This window comes from Heteronotia binoei, chromosome 3 (assembly GCF_032191835.1).
Source record: "Heteronotia binoei isolate CCM8104 ecotype False Entrance Well chromosome 3, APGP_CSIRO_Hbin_v1, whole genome shotgun sequence".
Classification (NCBI taxonomy): Eukaryota; Metazoa; Chordata; class Lepidosauria; order Squamata; family Gekkonidae; genus Heteronotia; species Heteronotia binoei.
The window spans coordinates 85786515-85804999 of NC_083225.1; the positions used below are offsets into that span (position 1 = coordinate 85786515).

General features: G+C 41.6%; 2 protein-coding genes across 3 annotated transcripts in view; one reads left to right on the forward strand and one right to left on the reverse strand.

Annotated features, from left to right (window-relative positions):
• RPGR (retinitis pigmentosa GTPase regulator) overlaps positions 1 to 9246 on the reverse strand; it is a 50427-nt gene extending 41181 nt beyond the window's left edge. Inside the window, exons 1-7 of the mRNA XM_060234116.1 lie at positions 9111 to 9246; positions 6457 to 6582; positions 5535 to 5627; positions 5050 to 5112; positions 3429 to 3587; positions 2562 to 2711; positions 395 to 553 (exon numbers count right to left, since the gene is read on the reverse strand). Coding sequence (XP_060090099.1) covers positions 395 to 553; positions 2562 to 2711; positions 3429 to 3587; positions 5050 to 5112; positions 5535 to 5627; positions 6457 to 6582; positions 9111 to 9246 — 886 coding nt within the window. The remainder of the gene's footprint in view (positions 1 to 394; positions 554 to 2561; positions 2712 to 3428; positions 3588 to 5049; positions 5113 to 5534; positions 5628 to 6456; positions 6583 to 9110) is intronic.
• Positions 9247 to 9299: 53 nt separating this feature from the next.
• OTC (ornithine transcarbamylase) overlaps positions 9300 to 18485 on the forward strand; it is a 48042-nt gene continuing 38856 nt past the window's right edge. Inside the window, exons 1-5 of one of the 2 annotated variants that reach the window (XM_060234119.1) lie at positions 9300 to 9587; positions 10696 to 10748; positions 11220 to 11279; positions 12593 to 12740; positions 16849 to 16930. In XM_060234119.1, the coding sequence (XP_060090102.1) occupies positions 11257 to 11279; positions 12593 to 12740; positions 16849 to 16930 (253 nt within the window). In that variant the 5' untranslated portion in view covers positions 9300 to 9587; positions 10696 to 10748; positions 11220 to 11256. Of the gene's footprint in view, positions 9588 to 10695; positions 10749 to 11118; positions 11280 to 12592; positions 12741 to 16848; positions 16931 to 18485 lie in introns of those variants that run through there. The other variant, XM_060234118.1, reaches the window with a different exon arrangement.

Below are 18485 nucleotides of genomic sequence, written 5' to 3' on the forward strand. Positions count from 1 at the left end.
TACATGCAGGCAATCATGCAGCATACACGTGAGAACACACAGGCCTAGGGCAGGTTTGTGACAGCCACTAGGTTGGATCCTTTCACAGAAACTGCACTCCTTAACTGCTTTTAGCCTTGTTGGAGGGGGGGAAGATAGGTATCTGTACTGTACCTGTAGACATAGCTATCTTTCTCCTACAAGGAACTACAAGCAGTTTAGGAAGGACAATTCTTGTTAGAAAAACAGTTTTGGGAGGAAATAATTATGAAGCCATCTCAACACCCATCTACATCCTATGTCTGGGTTTTGCAACAAAATTATTTATTAAAGAGATCCAAATACAGATCCCACACATCTTGGGCATGAAACATCTTGGTATTCAGAAATCAGAATAAAGTCATCAGTTATATACCTGCAAGTGCCACTGTATGTCCTCCTCCACAGGCAACCTTATTAACCCTACCAGAAATTCCAGAAACAAGTTGTGGAACCCTGTTGTTTTTCAGCTGCTCATGTGACAAGCCTAGCTTGCCATTTTCAGGCTCCCCGAAAGTATAGAGTTCACCATCTCCTGTAGAAAAATAAAACAGGAAGATAATTCCCTACAAGGGTAGTAATGGTTTGTCTGGAGAATATTTCTGTGTGTTTCCCACCTCAGCATTATCAGGAAAGTGCATTAATTTTAAAACTAACAAAACAAACCCTTTGTTTTATTACAAAAAACAAAAGGAAATTGAGCATTGTTCATTTTCCCTTTGTTTTCCTAGAGCCTGGCTATCTTGTTCAGAGAGAGTTCATAGGAAGTTCAGAGTAAGGGTCTAACTAAGGGCAGACTGGGAGGCCAAAACAGCTTAGGAAAAGGGAGAGAGAGTCTGCCCCTAGGCCCACCTTGCCAACAGAAGAGAAGAAGTAGGGCTCCTGCCTGGCTTACACACACCTGCCTCGTGCAGGATGGGGAGTGTCAGCTTGCAGTGGCTTACGAACATAAGAAGAGTCCTGCATCCTGTCTCACACAGTGGCCAACAACAGGGTATAGAGGCCCAGACCTTCCTTTGGTGTTGCCTTTTGCCTCTGAATGTGGAGGTTCACCTCAATCACCATGAGGCTTCTGTCTGGCTCATACTGGGCAGCAGCCAGTGGCGCCTGCAAAGTAAAGGCCACTGGTTTGTGGTGGGGGTTGGAGAACTCATTGCTTTTCCTAGTGGCCTTAATTGTCAATTTGTCCCAGAGTGCAGCTACACAGTACTTATATCATGTCCCTGTCTGCCATGGGAACTTTCCATTAGATGCGTTCTACAAGCTGCTCCCCACCCCCCATGAATTCAACTTCCAGGCACAATAGGGGCTGAATTCATATTGAGACCACAGCATGTACGGTGTTGATTTAAATCTTCTCCCCTCCCCTAAACAACATTTTCCCAGAGTATGGTTGCCCACCTCTAGGTGGGGCCTGCAGATTTCCCAGAATTACAACTAATCTCCAGGCTACAAGGATCAGTTTCCCTGGGGAAAATAGCTGCTTTGGACTCTATGGCATTATACCCTGCAGAAGTCCAACCTCCCAAGCTCCATCTTTCCCAGACCCCACCCCCAAATCTTCTCAAATTTCCCAACCCAGAATTAGCAATCCTATCCCAGAGTCAGGAGAGAGATCAGAAGATCTGAAACTGACATGAGAGCTTTCCAGTCATAAACTGAATTTACACCAAAAGAGATGTTTCTGATAGGCAAAGCTTTCTTGACTCTATATAAGCAGCACCTTCACAATTTCCCTTAGCCTGTTCTAGTAGCATTCCCTGCATTTCATCCTGTTATCAGGATTTCATGGCCTCCATGAGCACTATGGGCCTTGTCTCAGGTAATAACTGGTCCTAACCAGTGTGCTGGCCACATTTTAGATTTGTTTTGGGTGGGAAGAATACAATCGGGGGGTGGAGGAATTGATGTCAATTCCTTTACCATGGAAAGACCCTTATTTGCTTGGGTTTAGTCTCTCGGGAATACCAGGACTTTCCAGGGGTTAAGGTTAAGACCCCCCCCTCCATTTTAAAATACACTCCATGGTGGTCAGGATGGCAAATAAACATTTTTTTTGTTTCCATTGCATCTGCACAATGTGGGCCAGTGGAGATATTCCAAGTTATCAGAGGTCAGTTGGGATCAGCCCTGTAGAAGGAGGTGGCCCACTGGAACCATTTTGCTTAGCTCTTTGCAGACAAAATTTATTGCATCCATTCCATCTTGGTGTCTACATTTGCAATGAAAGGATCAGATGGTGCTAGGATGCCAACTTTTCCAGTTGTCTACAATTCATTTCAAGATCCTTGAAAGTTTGAGGCCTACCACCTGCCCTATGTAGCATTGCCCTTGAGAATATTTTAATTAATAAACTTCATCCAAACTGTATGGAAAACAAAGATATCACCACCAGAAACATGTCACACTTTGAAATCTCTAGAAAATAAATTAATGCAGAAACCAGTGATATAAAAATGAATGAAAAATTGAAAACAAAAGCAGAACTGTAAAAAGACATTGATACGCTCTTACTATGTATTTCTCAGGACTTCCACACTTACGTGTTATTAAGGCAGAGTGGTAATATCCACAAGAGATCCACGAAATGGGTTTCCCAACATCCACTTGGTGAGGAACACACACATTTGCTTTATCAGCCAAGCCAATTTGTCCTTCAGAATTATCTCCCCACATAAAAAGCTGTCCATCCTCTAAAAGTAAGCAGAGATCATCAGTATAAAGCCAGTAGCAGGTTGTTTAAAGAAGTAAATAATACAAAACACAGCAGCAATGAGTGGTCACACTATGACTTCTTAACTACAACCCTTTGCACTACATCAGGTAATTCTTTAGATTTGGGAAAGTTAGAGGAGATGAATTTTAAAAGCAATTTATAATATAGCAAGGATTATTGGAAGGGAGAGATCGATTAACACTTGTGAACTGACCAAAAGAAGCCCTACTGTGCACATGATCCCCCATCTATCTTGCCTAAAATTCTTTCTTTATGTCAAAATGAAATGGGGGGGTACAATATTCAGGAACAGCTCTCTTTGAAATAAGCCTTCAACTCTGGAATGTCTAAAATTATTACCCTAAATCAATCCACATTTATGTAGGCTGAAGCATAGCTGGAAAATAGCAAAAAGGTACTATAAGGAATTCACTTTTTTAAGTTTCTAAAAAAGTGCATAGCAAAATGTTCAAAGGTGCTGCTATCATCTAGAAACAATGGAAGCAGAGATAGTGCCAAACCCTGCAGCAGATTCTCTAAAGTGTTAGAATTGCCTCATCACATTCATAGTGACCAATTGGGTCTTGGGTATGTAAAGTAATCTTGATCTCAGACTTTCACAAATATCCAAGGAAAAATATCCTTCAATCATGCTCCCCTCCAGCAGAACACTTGATTTAGCTGCTGTTCTCACCAGTAAGTGCTGCTGAAGTGTAGGATCCAGTTGCCAGCTGTTTGATCTTGTGCTGGTTGGTAAAAAAACTAATGGGATGAAATGTACTTCTTTCCTCTGTGTCACCTATTCCCAACTGTCCTTCACTGTTACCTCCAGCAGCATACACTTTCCCTTGTTCTGGACAGAGAAGAGCATATGTAGAGTAAGCACATTCTCATTTAAAGCAGCACCAAAACTTTTTAAAACAAATCAGACAAGATCAGTTCATGTTGGGGATTTTTTACGCACATACTGTTGCCTTGATCCTTTCAAAAGGCTAATTGCACAGATAACCATTTTACATAGCAGGGTAAGACTTGCTCGTCACACTTCCTACAGTGGCTTACAGCTAGCTGGGGGCAGGATTCATCTCTCCCTCCCTCTTAGATTAGAGTGAGGAGGAGGAGAAATACATCAGCCATCCCAGCCTACTACAAAGCAAAGTTCTATTGAGAGGGAAAGGCAATGATGAAAAGTTATTTATCTCAGCTGCAGGCTATGATTACTCTGAAGAAGACAGACACAAGCCTGGAAATGGAAAGGTGTCCCTGCCCCTTGCTCAGCCCACTGTAACAGAAACCAGTGGATGGGGGGCAGGGGGTGAGGTCACGGAAAAATCCTTGTGCTCATAATCCAGACCAGGTTTTGCATCTTAATTTGCCTGCCTGATGGCTACAGGAATTTTTGCTAGAGGCCTGACTTCACTCCTGCATCTCCCTTCTTCTGACCAAAGAGCTGTCATCACCAAGGTTTACTTCATATTTACGGCAGAAATCAAATGCAGTCTGGCATACAGATTGGCGCTATTGATAAAATGGAATGCTAAAGAAGCAGCTCCTGCTACTGCAAGTGTGCAACAAGAGATAATTCAGTTTTTAAATTATTTCTTAATTCTGCATACTATATTTAAAAAGAGCTACTGTGCAAACCCCACTGAACATTCTGTTCATGCACAAGTCCCAGTCATCTCATTAAACAGGGCTGGCACCAGGGAAGTTCTGCAACATTGTTCAAGGAAAATTACAACAGTGAGAAAGGGAATGCCTGGCCTCACTCACCTTTTAACAAATTGTGGTTAGGTTGCAGTGCAGACCTAACACTGGCTCCCTGTGGTTTGCAGAAACTACCACTGAAAACAGGGACTTTTTTCTTTGAAAGTGAAAACATGCTCTCTGTTGCAAACATGCTTACTGTCCCTTCTAAACTGTGGCTATATGTTAAAAGTAAAGGTAGTCCCCTGTGCAAGCACCAGTCGTTTTCAACTTTGGGGTGACATTGCTTTCACAACGTTTTCATGGCAGACTTTTGTGGCTATATGTTATAATCCTGCAAAGCTCCTACTCCTATTTCCACCCAATGGAACTGTATGCAGTATTGCAACCATGGCATCTAGTGAAGGAACTTGTAGGAAGATTCCAGACTTAGCACTACTACTGTATTTATGGTTACATAGTAGTAAGAGAGGCCATAAGCAATTAGTCAAGTAGATGGATGGATTGATTTTTTAAAAGCCTCTCCACTACTAAAGATTTATGCAGGAAATTCACATCAACCCATCTACCCTCCATCAGAATTTGCCATAACAATGTAAGTTACATACCTGTATAAATCAAAGTATGATTTCTCCCACAGGCAGCCAATTTTACTTTTTCTGGTTTTAAAGCTATGAATTAAAAATACAATGCCATTTAAAACTTATTCAGTCTGTTCAATATCACTACTTTACAGTAATTATATAACCATCTCTCAGTAGTAAGATGGACAAGTCTCATTAAATGTTTCTTTCAGTGTCTCTGAAAACAGAGTGGATGTGCTTTGTTTATATGTTCATTGCCAGAAAATAAACCAAAACTTACTCTTTTACACCTCTGCATTTAAGTCACAGGAAACATCAAGTGTCATGGAGTACATCTTCAGAAAGGACTTCATAGACACAGCAAAAAGATCATAGATTGCCAATGACCTCAATTCTTAATGTGATGTAAGATTTTAAGTCTCCTCAATATCTCCAGAAATCCAGAGTAACGTTAGAGAACTTTTTTTCAATTGAACATCTTCTAAAATGCCATATAATTTGAGACAAACCTTTCACACATGTTGGCTTGTTGATGGTGTTCTTTGTTCCCAGTCCCAGTTGTCCCCAGTTGTTACTTCCAAACATATAAAGTTTACCATTCCCTACAGAATACAAACACCAAAGAAAATAATCCACATCAATTTATTTCTTTTCCAATACTCCAGTATAATGAAGTTACTTTGTGCTGGACATTTGCTTTGTTAAGAAAAAATATCTATGTAGGTTATGCATGAATCACACAAGACGACACATTTCTCAGTTCACTACACCAAAGCAATTTCTCTGCTCTTGACATTAATCTACAACAATAAACATAAGCTTTCCAGTGACAGAAGTGGGGTGGTTGCAGACCTCACACTTCCCCTCATGTTGTTCCTAGGGCTCCCCCTTCCATAAGAGCAACATTTTGGAAGCCATGTGGGACTGAAACAGAAAGGGGGAGGCAAGGAAGCTATGCTTTCCTGACAGACATCCTTCCACCACCCAGCATTTCTGACAGAACCCAAGCCACTTGCCAACCTTAGTTTATCATAAAGTGCAGCACATCTCAAAATACCTTCTGATATTAAACTGAAGTGGCGCAAAAAGAACTGTAAGTCTTCTGTCCCTTATGTTTTGGTACTTCCTGTGTAACTTGCAAATATATGGGTATATACATGAATTCTTCATGCATCTAGAACTGGTATCCCAATATTTTCACTTTGAACACATTGGAAGTACAAGTCCCTCATGCTTCATCCATCATATAACTGCTTCTATGAGACATCTAAGACTACCTTCAGGAGGATTGGGCTGTAAATGTACCTAAGATAACAGCCTTTAACACTTCTCATTTCAAGAAAAAGTATTGCAGTAATGCTTCTAAAAGGCAGCAGTAAAACCACTGATTCCAAATTGCAGATATTGGAAAACAAGTTCTTTAACACCAACCTGTAACAACAGAAGTATGTTCATCTCCACATGATATAAGTAAAGGCTTGTCACTTTTAAACCAAAACTTGCTAGGAACATTTTCTGCAAATTTGCTTTTTCCAAACGTGAATATAGCACCTGATACTAAAAGAAAGAAAACTGGTTAAATATTAGTCTGATAAATTCCACTTCATGTAATAATCCAGCTCATTTGTTTGCTACTCAAAACGTCCAAAAGTCTTGAGGTTTGAATTTCTTTCCTATGTTCTAAGTCAGGGGTGGGGAATTTTTTTTCTGCCAAGTGCCATATGGATATTTATAACCATTCACGGGCCATAAAAATTATCAACTTAAAAAACAGTGCTCTGCCAAGGGAGAATGATTCAGGCCAGCAAAATTAATGCAAATAATTGTTCTTCTATTTGAAGTCATGTGGGGAGAGCCTAATCTGGCACACACACACATACACACCCGGCCCGCCGCCCTAGGCAAATGCACAGGTCCAGGGCTTTTTTGTAGAAAAAGCCCAGCAGGAACTCAGTAGCATATTAGACAACATCCCCTAATATTAGCATATTAGGCCACACCATCTGGGATAATCAAGTGCAAACTGAACTGTGACGGTAACTTTTCCAGGCTCTGCAGCAATTCTGGCCACCAGGCCCCAGGGAGGCTGCAGCACAGTACATCTGGGTCCTGTGATCCCTGCCTGGCCCTGGGGAGGTTGCTACACAGTGTGGCTGGGCCCCACGATCCTCACCGGCTAGCCAAGCTCCAGGGAGGTTGCCACATAGCTCGGTTTGGCCCAGCAATCCCCAAGGGCCATACCAAGTGACCTCGAAGGCTGCATACCCCTGTTCTAAGCTCTCACCCCTGTTCTAAGCTCTCCTATACAGATGCAGCCATCATTTTGTTTCATTAAAAAAGCCCTCAATTTCTATGATGGTATCACCTGACAAAAAATATCACTCGGTTTCACCTGACAAAAAACAAAAAAAACATTTTGTTTTCTGATTTCAAAACAAAATTAGAACAAAAATATATTAAAATTAAAATAAAATTTTTGTTTAAACCTTCATCCTGAAAGCAGGTCTAAATAAAACTAAAAAATGGATAGAACTTACATTTATACCTGAATTCAAAGAGACTTTCCAAAGTGGATTTGAGTGACACACACACACACTGTACAGGATGACAGGTTCCAGATCTGATCAGTCTTCCTCACTTATCTGTAAAGATATATTTGCTCTAAAAATAGGCCCCTAAATAACAAGCTATCAGCTTGTGGGAAGTAGCACTGCCAAACCACATTTCCAAAAAAAAGTATAAAATGCCTTTGGCAGTATGAATTTTTCACACAATCCTTTCCATCTAGTAATCAAACTAAGGTTGCTTTTACTTACAGCTTTATCAAAAATTTCGAAAGCTACTCCTATTTATATTTTTATTCAATTTACACCCTGTCCTCCCCGCCAAGGCAGGCTCAGGGCGGCTATAGGGGATGAAAACTCCTTTAGGCTATACTCTTATAGGGGATGAAAACAATTCCTTTTAGGGGGAAAACAATGTATAAAGCCTTCTTCCACATAATTTTCGTAATGCTTTTTCCAAATACAACCTCCACAATTTGCTACAGAGCAATAATAACTGGTTTGCTTAACCTCAAGTCAGAATACTTTGCAACTCAAAAGATCGACCTCACAGAGTTCTAATGATCCAAGCATTCAAAGTGTACATCCTCCCTACAGCTGGCAATCCCTACCTGCTCTCTCCAGGTCCGGGAAAGAGCAAGCAAAACTGCTTACAATGACCCTTTTGGACTCTAAGTAAATGCCACTGAAGACAGAGTTCCCAATGACCCACTTGCTAGCACATGTGCACACGTGTATACACACCCACACAATTGTCAACCAGCCAGCTAGCCAGCCTGTTAATCAGCAGATTTATAATAACAATGCTAGAGACACAGCAAAGTTGTTCAGCTCATAAGTTATGTTTTGCAAGTGGCAAAAAAGTGCCACTGCGAACACACTGTGAGACCAGAAGGTTGAGAGAAAGCATGAACTAGTGTGTGTGTGTGTGTGTGCGGTAGGTGGAGTTCACAACAAGCCTTAAACCAGCAGAGATTAAAAGTTAGGGAAATGTGAACGTCCCTACTGATCTCTTGCCTAATAAGGAGGAGTCCACTGCACTTTAAAAACAATCCAAATTAATAAATATTCATGAGTCAAATGTATGAATGCATCTCATGAAGTGAGTGACTTGAGAAAATTTCTGCTGGAACAAAGTTTTATTAGCTATTAAGATGCCATGCATCTTCCATTTTCCTTTTGCTGCTGCAAATTAACATAGCTACTCTTTTGGAACTCTCTAGTGGGCTTTTAAAAACGAAAACACAGATTTTGACAGTAAGCCTCGCTCAAGTCAATGGGGCTTAATTCCAAGTAAACCTAGTTAGGCTCGAGATGAAAGTTCCCCGAGCCTGAAGCAGATCCACTGGTTCTCCCTCACCCCGCCAAGTAAGGCAGGTCAAGACGTAAAGAAAGAGAAAGGCAGAGAGGATGAGATGGAAATCCCGCCATCTGCGGGCATTTCTGGGAAGGCAGAGGAGCGCGGAAGAGGGAGAGAGTCGCCGTCTCCAACCAGTCAGCATCCCTGCAGGGGGAACTCACCGGGCACCTGTTCTTCGGCCTCCCCCATGACAGGGGGAGGGGGAAAGAACCGCGGAGGCAGACAGGGCCGGACGCGCCAGAGATCCCGGAAGTAAACAAACCTCCTGCTACTAGCAACGGTGGCTGGCTGGATCATAGAGTTCCTTGCATGCTAGTGCAGAACGTCACCTCAAGCAACCATAGAGATATACCCCTCGACTGTCAAAACATGGCCGGGCAAGGAGTTTCAGTCTTAATGGTTCTCAACGGGGACTTCCCGATTGCATTTAATACGCGCGTAGGCCGACAGATACATGGAAGTTATTTTTGTGTTAGGGTTCTGTTTCAGGTTGGAAACCTACTCAGCAAATTTTGGAGAGAGAGTAGTATAAACCAAAATAAAGAGGAATAAAATAAACGAGAGTGAAAAGGCAGAAGTAACGATTTGAGCATTTTTATTGTTCTGCGTGGAACTATGCTGTCAAGCACATTTCCTTCGTAAGTCTGCATATTTTCCTTCCTTCATAAGTTGTTAAAAGCTTTTGCTTTCTGCCAGGGTTCTGGAAACTGTTTTCTGGATTTGGGAGTCTAAAATGTTTTAATTTGGGGACGTATTAAAACTAGGAACAGTGATTGCCCATAGACTATACATAATTATCAACAGAGAATGCCCACATGCCCACAGGGAATAATGGAAATTAGGCTTGACCTAAGGACAGCAATTGCCCATAGACTATACATGATTGCCAATAGAGAATTCATGCTTACCTATAGGGAATAGTGGAAACTGGGCTTGACCTAAAGACACCGATTGCCCATAGGCTATGCATGATTGCCAATAAAGAATCCACATTTGTCTATAGGGATTAATGAAGACCATGCTTGCCCATAGGGAATAATGGAGACCACACTGGCCCATAATTTGCCCTAAGGAAAGCGATTGCACATAATCTATACATCAGTGGTGTTGAACTCATTGTTACGAGGGCCAAATATGACATCAATGAGACCTTGTTGGGCCAGACCATATGTGTCATAAAATCTAATGCCAGGATAGCAGGTAGCAGAGATATAAACTTTACAAAGGACCCAAACACAAAGGTTTTTTTTTAAAAAAAACCCTTTAAATATATATTTAAAAAACCCTTAAAATAAGCTTAAAACATTAACATTTGTTGGTCTTAAAGGTGCTTTTTTTGTATCTCTCCCATGGGATCCAGGAAACTGGGCAAAGAAAGCTCTGGGTCTTTATTTGCTGGGGACCAGGAGAGGGAGGAGCCTCAGCCAAAAGAAGGAAGAGAGGCTTGGTTCAGTAGCTTTGCTGTGCCTGGCAAAGCAAGCTCTTCCTCCCTCCCCAAGGGAGGATCCTCAGCCAATGGAGATAGTGGCTTTGCTCTGTAGCTCCTGTGTGATTGAGCAAGCCTGGCAAAACAAGCTGTGATGCAGAAAGAAGCAAGAGAGAGGGAGAAGGAAGCAGACTTGCTTGCAGGCCTGGTAGGAGCCTTCTGAGGGCCTGATCCATCCCCTGGGTCGCATGTCTGACACCCCTGTTCTGTGGTATCAAATCCCCTTTGACCTCCCTCTCCTCTCATTCTGCCTTTCCCAGGCATCACCTTCAAATCTCCAGAATTTCCCAAGCTGAAGTTGGCAACCCTAGTGGTTTGTATGGTTCTACCTTGATAAGGGGGGAGGATATCTGAACTGGGTGTCTCTCAGTGACAGTGCCTGCATTATATGTGGCTTGGCTGCAACCATAAACACTTTTCTGATGGATTTGCATCTGTGTATACACAATTAGGATTGCATTGTACCTGCGACATAAAAAGATTCCTCCATGAGGAAAAGACATCTAGTAAATGTCTAAATAGGGCCATGGGTTTTACTGTCTCATTCTAGTTTACCCTTTTGTTAATTACACAATCTATGGATTTTGCAGCCCGCCTAACGATGTTTATCTTTAGTATTTGCATAAGGTGACATATATTAGCCTTGGGCAGGTTCCTCAGGTAAATGGTAAAGATAACAAGGTCTCATGCCGTTTTACCTTTGCCCTTTCACTGCAAGGAAAAGCATTCCGTTATAACTTCAGTTAGGGTTATAGCACTGAATAAATATGCTGTTTAATTTTAGGTTCCTGTGCAGTTCTGGAAATGCAAACAAGATCAACATGCATCTGGGGCAATGTGTTCGGTAAGTGTTTAATCCAAACACATCATATATTTGAGCTGGGAGAGAAATCCTGGGTTATTTAGTCCAAATTGTAGCCCACCAAATTTCTGAAAAAGAATAAACGCTGCCACTTCTGCTTAGGAGCATTCCAAAACCACAAAATTCGAATCAATTCATTCTACAGTAACACTGTCAAAGGTATTATTACCATTCTGCTTTCTGTTTACAATTCTTTGTTCTACAATTTTATGCAATACTGAAGGGGAAAAAATGTAGCTTTTTCATTTCTGACATAGATGTGATCAGATGAATTTAGCAGAAGCAGGGGGAACAGAGTAACCATAAATAGCCCACAGGAGAAACGGGGTGGGGTGGGGAGAAGGGGTCCACTAATTGTTCTACTAATTTTTATTTCATTTTCAGTTATCTGGTAAATTATGAATAGAGAATTTGTTAGTGGCAGCAAAGATGGTGTTAGCCAGCTATTGAAATGCTGTTAATATGACAGCAGTCTCAGGTAGTGTTACCAATCCTTAGTTGGGAGCTCTGTTTCTTTGAACAAGATAAAAGCTACTGAGAACAAAGCTGCACTATTTATGTGTCCCTGCCCTGGTTCCTTTTCTGATGCTATTAGTACTACCACTACCACCCTAGCCCCGTATGGTTGCTAAACTCCAGGTGGGACCTGGAGTTCCCCTGAATTTACAACTGATCTCTAGACTACAGAGGTCAGCTGTCCTGGTGGAAATTGCAGCTTTGGAGAGCAGATTCTATGGTATACCATAATCCTTCCCTCAATTTCCTCCTTCACAAACACCCTCCCTCAGATTGCTAAGAACTTTTCAGGCCAGAGTTGGTAACTGTTTTTTAGTCATTACATTTCTGCCATTCCCACCTTGGATACATGGAGAACACACTACACAGAGTTTTGTGTAGATTGGGCAATGCACATGTTTACAAGCTTCAGCAACTGTGTGGATGTACATATTACAAACTTGGGTTGCAGGCAGAGAGGCGTTTTGCTCCCGCCTCAGCTGCATCCTCAGTAAAACTGTCTTGTGGAAGTCAATAGCAGAATGTTTTTTAAATCCTTTATATCTATCAGTCCCTGCACATTTTCACCTCTGGGTATATTGAAGTACATATCACAACATAATGTCTACTCAGGGATTTGGGGTGTGCTTCTTATCAGGCACTCTGTATTACATGAACAGTAAGTAGTATACAATCATCTTTGGCCACGTGCAGCTTGGGACCAACCATAACTGATGATGTAGCATTGATTGTTTTCCAAGATCAAATGGTGAACTGTGATATATATTTTGTCATTTTAGAAGGTACAGGTTTGGGCACCCAACTGAAACTTGCATGCAGTTGAAAGGTCGTGATCTTCTGACTCTGCAAAATTATACAGCAGATGAAATCAAATATTTACTTTGGGTGGCATCTGATCTGAAAGAAAGAGTCAAACATAAACAGGAGGTATGCAATGCACATGAATTCTGTTCCCATGCCTTATATATGTATTTTTTCTGTGAAAAGCTCTAGATTTAATTTAACACTAGCTTTGCTATTCTTGGAGATTACTACAGCTATTTAAATCTTTTAAGCATTCATGTGCTTTTACAAATTAATGCTTACTGTATCAAGAACTAATTACAGATTTTAGGCTGCATGCATATTTGGAAATAAGTCTCATTGGATTCTACAGGACATTTTTAGTTAAGTATTCATAGGATCCATTCTTCTTACTCAGCTATAAGTCACAGCATTGTTCTGAGGTCAAACTGAAGAGAGGTAAATAATACACAGCATTATGAGCTCCTTGTGGGGGTGGAAATGAAATAAAAATGTCTAGATAGGCAATGAAAGACAATTAGTTGTTGTTTATACCTGGATGGAAATATATTTTGAGCTTCCTGACATGCTTATCGATTATTTTTGTTTTCAATCATATTTTATTTTTTATCAGATAGCAGATTTCAAATGTAAATAAATCCTATTTTTCCACCCTTTTAATTGCCATTTAAATTACAAACAGAGGAAAATAAGAGATTCTTATAATGGTCAGAGAATAGTAACCAATAAGTCTGCTTCTTTCACCTTTAGATCAGATAATGTTTCACAGGAACAAAACTGCAGATGATATTCAAGTGGCCCATTCATACAACTGTGCAACCTTGCTCCAGATCTCATGGAAGCTTGGGAGTTACAATAGGTGCATCCTGGGTAGAGTGGAGCTAAATTAGTTTATGTAACTTCTTTGGGAGCAGGAGATATATTAGTGATCTATTAGTAATATATGAGCTGTTTTAGTAATATTTTGTCTTACAATACACCTTGTCTCAAGAATTTCAGTCTTAAACGACTCCTTGAAAAGTAAAATACAAAAGCAAAGTGTGAGCATGTTCACTACTGAAATATATATTCTGAAGAAGCTAAATGCATGCAAAGTTAACTGTAAACATTATTATAATAATGATGTCTCTAGGTCAATTTACAACGAATAAGAGAAACAAACACTGTGATGTACTGGCTAACAATGTTTAATAAATCCTTTTTAGAAAAACTATATAATACATTACAACAGCACAAGAAAGGTCCATTCTCACATATTTCTTTCTGAGTTGTCAGCCTCTTGTAACAATTCAATGTAACTGCTCTTCTGCAGCATATTTTTCTTCTTCTTCAAGTTCTCTCATCCACTCAATACCACTTAAGTGTATATATTTTTATTAGGCGCTTAAACTAGTCCTGAACTTCTTCTTTAACCAGATGCAGAAAGCCTTCTGGAGTTTGCTGGCAAATTGTTCTCTACAATATTTTTATTTAGAAGCAAGCCGTTCCTTTTGATGGCAGAAATGCTCTCATCCTCTCAACAATGTTTTTTTTTTTTTAATTTGGAGCAAATGCTAGCAAATGCTTTATCAGCATACTCTAGAACAATGTTTCCCATTTGCAGGGTCGTGACCTGGTACTGGGCCACAGAAGCCTCACTACTGGGTCACAAGAAAAGCCAAAGCTAGCCCTGCCCTGTCTCTTTGTTGTACAGAGAGGAGCTGGGCTGCCTCTCCTTCCTTCTTCCCCACTCCCAGCGTTTGAGAGAAAAGCTAGCATCCACTGGCACTTTAGAACCATGAAGTGTTCTTCAAGATATGAGCTTTCATGGGGAGATTTCCCCGGGAGGCCTGGGTGGCAAAGAAGGGTGTGTGTGTTTTTTTCAGCCGGGAGGGGTGGGGAGTGGGCTGTCCAGTAGCTATTTTTTTTTTACCAAACGACCCCTGGGCAGAATTTTTGCTGGCTGGGATCATCTGATGGTGAGGAAGGCTTTTTTTTTCTTTGCCATCCCTTCTTTCTTTCCCTGCAAGTGATACTCTGTCTGTATTCTTGGTGCTGGGAGGGGGGGAAGCAACAGTGGGAGGGCTTCTAATGCCCTGACCCCACTGGTGGACATTCTGGTGCTTTTGGGGCATTGTATGAGGGAATTTTGGACTGGATAGTCCACTGGCCTGATCCAACATGACTCCTCTTATGTTTATGCCTTTCCTTTCCTTTCCTTTCCTTTCCTTTCCTTTCCTTTCCTTTCCTTTCCTTTCCTTTCCTTTCCTTTCCTTTCCTTTCCTTTCCTTTCCTTTCCTTTCCTTTCCTTTCCTTTCCTTTCCTTTCCTTTCCTTTCCTTTCCTTTCCTTTCCTTTCCTTTCCTTTCCTTTCCTTTCCTTTCCTTTCCTTTCCTTTCCTCCTCCCCTTCCCCTTCCCCTTCCCCTTCCCCTTCCCTTTTTACTGGATGAAACTTTTCTGTTCATCATACTGTTGTTGCAGACATAGGAGCTCTGCCAATGAAAGTTGGCACCCCCAGTTGTAGCCAGGTGGCCTTCTATGCGATTTCTGTGTGAGGGAGCGAGAGTAAGAGGTGTGGGGCAGAAAGAGATTATTGGAGATTACTGTGGTATAGCTCAACAGCACTGGAAGAGATGGTATTATGAACTTGGCACCATTTTACTGGTATTGCTTTTAACAGCTGTCTGACACCAAAATTAAACTCCTCTTGTAGATATTAAAAAGGATGAAAGTAGTTCACTGGCTAAGTATCTGCGCAACAGGTTGCTTTTAAAGACATGAGAAACACAGCCAGTAAAAAGCTGCAAGCCCCTCATAAATATCCTTTTTGGAATAACTGCAGAAAAGCTGGTAGGAACTTCATATAACTTGAAATTAATTCATTAATTGCAATACAGTTCTCTGCTACCTTTCACAGCAATTTCCCGTGTTTCAACCAAAGAAAAGTATGAAAAATAGCTGTCGAAAGATTTTCTTGAAACCAAGCAAACTTGGTTGTACCTTGAGGCAGGGTTCCAGTGGTAGCAGCTGACAGAAGGGCCTACTAAATGTGTCAGCATATTTTGAGGTAGAGCAGCTGCCAGGGCCCAGTGTGGGTGGTACACAGTGCTGGCCTTCCTGATGGCAATGGCAACAGCACTCCCAATTGCATACACTGGTCAGTGCTGTTGAGGAAGGGATGTGTAGGTGGTGCAGGCAATTGAACATGGGCATTAGGAGTGCTTGCAAGCTGGAGAAGAATACACAAACAGATAGGTGCATGCAGGTGTGGGGGTGAAAAGAGAGGACCGCCCACTTTCCATCCCCATTTTGGCTCAGCACGAGTTTCAGAGAGATTTTTCTGAAAATTAATTTACTTCCGAAGAAGAGGCAGGTTTGGGGGAGTCCCCGGAAGTGACATCACAGGAAAAGGTGGAGTTTTGGTTCAGTGTGCCCCGGAAGTGACATCACTTGGTCCTTGACACCACAGGAAATGACATAATTCCTGTCTCCCGGCTCCACTCCCAAAGTCTCCTGGCTCCACCCCCAAATTTTAGTGGGCCACGAAGGAGAAGTGTAGAAATAACTGGGCCACGGAAAAGAAAAGTTTGAGAAACCCTGTTCTAGAAGGCTGTTTGCTTTTTTGGGGGGAGGAGGGGTCCTCTGGGATGATGTGAGTCAGGATATCCCAATTCATTCTCTAATCAGCACTGCAACTCCCATTACTATCCTGTAGCCCATAACTAATTTTGAGGCTACTAGCTTTATTTTTGGATGTTATTCCTGTTAGACAACTGAACCTTCTGTAGCAAATTGCATTGGGAGCCTTTTGCACATAATCCATGTTAGGATCTCTCAGTTCCCTTCCTTATTGCAATGCAACTCCTATCATCATCCTGAACTTGGTGGCCAATTGTCAAATGCTCAGCTATATTTTCTGATGAGCAGAACCTTCCAGAGACAACAATGACTTCCATTGCAAAGAGCTGACAGTGGGGGCGGGAGGGGAGAATCTGGTGATTATGCAGTCCAGGATGCTCCAGTTCCTGTCACATTTGGCATAGCAGCTCCCATTCTGACGCTGAAGCCTCTGGTCAATTTTGAGATCCCTAGCTTTATTTTTGGAGGAGTTACACATATGGACAGAAAGAGGGATACTTTTGTAATTATTGATGATAGAGTAATCTATCATAAGGTGTAAAGCAAATAGATCTTCCATGGTCGTTGTGGGTACCTAATATGACAAAAAATGCCTTTCCCTCTTGTCTTTCAGTACCTGCCTTTGTTACAAGGAAAATCTTTAACAATGATTTTTGAGAAAAGAAGCACAAGAACGAGATTATCTACAGAGACAGGTGAATACAGACCAACATTGTGATCGTAAACTTTCCTGAATGAACTGTACAATATTTCTTTTTTTAAAAAAAATCCAGATTTAAAACAAATAACCAGTTGCTTCATAGCTTTTTATTCCAAATTCTGGCCATTGATAGTTGAATCTAATCTCTTTGATTGTAAATACAAAGAAAAACAAGTGACACTGGAAAGCAATTGATATAGTCTAGCCAGTGTTGTTAAATCAGTGGGACTTTAAAAGTCCTTATTTTTTATTGGATCAAGACAATCTCTGGTTTGCAATAAATATTTCCTTCTTTATAAAAATAAATGCACTCTATTCTTCATTAGGTGTAATATTGTCCTGCAGGCACACTACAGGCCTTCAAAACTAATGGTTATGGTGCCATCTGCTGGTGAGAATTAAGGAGCTCTTTAAACTTTGTGTGTGTGTGTGTGTGGCTTTTTTGAAGTCACACCAAGTCCTCCTGTCTTCCACCATCCTCTGAAGTCTGCTGAAATTCATGTTTGTTACATAAGTAACGCTGTCCAGCCATCTCATCTTTTGCCATCCTCTTCTTCTTTTGCCTTCTGTCTTTCCCAGCATCAGGATCTTCTCCAATGAGTGCTCCCTTCTCATTTGCTGGCCAAAGTATTTGAGCTCCAGCTTCAGCATCTGACCTTCCAGGGAACAATCTGGGTTGATTTCCCTTAGGACTGACTGATTGGATCTTCTTGCAGTCCAAGGGACTCTCAAGATTCTTCTCCAGCACCACATCTCAAAAGCATCTATTCTTCTGTGCTCGGCCTTCCTTATGGTCCAGCTCTCACAGCCATACATTTCTACTGGAAATACCATTTCTTTGATTGGACAGACTTTTGTTGGCAGGGTGATATCTCTACTTTTTATTGTACTCCCCAGGTTTGCCTTAGCTGTCTTCCCAAGGAGCAAACTACTTTTAATTTAGGGTTTGTAGAATCTTTTGGGCTCAAGTGCCGTGTTCTACTGGAGAAAGTTTTCCTTCCAGACATTTTGTTCTCAGCTGCGGAGAACATCCTCAGTGGCATTGCAGCCGGAGCAGGCGCTCTGACCTTCTTGGCTGCTGTGCATTGAGTGGGGCCAGGGCTGCTGGAGAGCTGCTATTTCTAGGCTGGAGGGGGTGTGATGAAAGGGCAATTGGTTTGTGGATGTGCCCATTGTTTGGTGGGGCTTCCTGGAAGGGTAGTGATAAGGAAACTGGCTGTTGAATGTGACCATTGTTCTGTGTTAATTGCTGGGAGGGTTGGAAGGGGTGTGAAGATAAGGAAGATGGTTGTTGACTGTGCTGATTGTTCTGTGGAATGTGCTGGTTGTTCTGAGACTTTCTGCAATTTAAGTTGCAATTTATACCCTACAGACTATAAAGGCTGGTTGTGTCTCTCTAGGATCACAGGTCTGCCTGCATTGGGGAATCCCTGTATGGCACTTTGGGGCAAGATGGGGATGACAAGAGGAGCTGGAACCAAGGCCATTGTTCTCGTGCTTCCAGTTCCAGCTTCTTTTCCCATGCCCATTCTGTGCTTGATTCCAGTGAG